Below are 1279 nucleotides of genomic sequence, written 5' to 3'. Positions count from 1 at the left end.
CTACATAGTTGGGCTGAACTCAAGTCCATGACCACCCTCTTTGTCTCAGCCTCCCACATCTGAGATTACAAGTGTGAGCCGCCAAGTCCTGCTCCTCACAGCCTCTGAGGGCTCTCTTTGGATAATTGCATCACATTGGCAGCACGGGGACCTTGAGGGGGTGTAAGTATCCTAGCACCTTCTAAGACTTCTCTAGCAAACATTACCAAGAGAACAATCAAGGAAGTTTATTACATATACCTGCTCTGCAGAGAAGCAACATTTCTCTAAGGTTGGCTTAAAATCCACAAAGGATTTTCACAGACGTGATAAGACAAAGAAAAAGGATGTTGAGTCTCTAGAGACAGAAAGTTGTACGAAGATAAACACATAAAGAGCTTCCTGGTAGATAAAGATTAGTTGGTGCTTTTCGTCAAGATGGCGCCGAAAGCGAAGAAGGAAGCTCCCGCCCCTCCCAAAGCCGAAGCTAAAGCGAAGGCCTTGAAAGCCAAGAAAGCAGTGCTGAAAGGCGTCCACAGCCACAAAAAGAAGAAGATCCGCACATCGCCCACCTTTCGGCGGCCCAAGACCCTGCGGCTACGAAGGCAGCCTAAATACCCCCGGAAGAGCGCGCCCAGGAGGAACAAGCTTGACCACTATGCCATCATCAAATTCCCCCTGACCACCGAGTCAGCAATGAAGAAGATAGAAGACAACAACACACTTGTGTTCATTGTGGAAGTCAAGGCCAACAAGCATCAGATCAAACAGGCTGTGAAGAAACTCTATGACATTGATGTGGCCAAAGTCAACACCCTCATAAGGCCCGACGGAGAGAAGAAGGCGTATGTTCGGTTGGCTCCTGATTATGATGCTCTGGATGTTGCCAATAAGATCGGAATCATCTAAACTGAGCCCAGCCGGCTAATTCTAAATATACACTTTTTCACCATAAAAAAAAAAAAAAAAAAAAAAAAAAAAGATTAGTTGGTGAAGTCCGTTGGTAGATTCCTAAGGTATCACTTCCAGAATGATCAGGCTCCAAAGCCTCTTCAGGTATAAGCTCTGTCCTTCATCACAGACAATGGAGGGAGGGACATCTTTATGAACTGAATTTCTATCCTGCTTTTAGGCAACAGTGAAGGGGGGAATCACCCACATCATCTGTAGCACAATATCACATACACGTCACACACACACATTTAGTATGTATACACACACACACATATATATATATATATATATATATATATATATATATATCTTTTTCATTTCCCTCAGCTTCAAAATAGTCTTCATG

At 43.9% G+C, this 1279-nt stretch overlaps 1 protein-coding gene across 1 annotated transcript; it reads left to right on the top strand.

Annotated features, from left to right (window-relative positions):
* The first annotated feature begins 410 nt into the window (after positions 1 to 410).
* On the top strand, positions 411 to 963 carry LOC126499559 (60S ribosomal protein L23a-like). Its single transcript, XM_050138820.1, has one exon. The coding sequence runs from the start codon at positions 418 to 420 to the stop codon at positions 886 to 888; it is 471 nt and encodes a 156-aa protein (XP_049994777.1). The 5' UTR covers positions 411 to 417; the 3' UTR covers positions 889 to 963.
* The last annotated feature ends 316 nt before the right edge of the window (positions 964 to 1279 follow it).

The sequence above is a fragment of the Alexandromys fortis genome, unplaced genomic scaffold (assembly GCF_014885135.2).
Source record: "Alexandromys fortis isolate MF-2015 unplaced genomic scaffold, M_Fortis_MF-2015_v1.1 scaffold_35, whole genome shotgun sequence".
In the NCBI taxonomy this organism is placed as follows: domain Eukaryota; kingdom Metazoa; phylum Chordata; class Mammalia; order Rodentia; family Cricetidae; genus Alexandromys; species Alexandromys fortis.
The sequence above is the reverse complement of the archived record's forward strand: the minus strand, read 5'-3'. Positions and strand labels throughout refer to the sequence as shown.

What these genes read in the sequence shown, in the direction of transcription:
- LOC126499559 (XM_050138820.1), top strand. Translation starts at nt 418, where the DNA reads ATGGCGCCGAAAGCGAAGAAGGAAGCTCCCGCCCCTCCCAAAGCCGAA.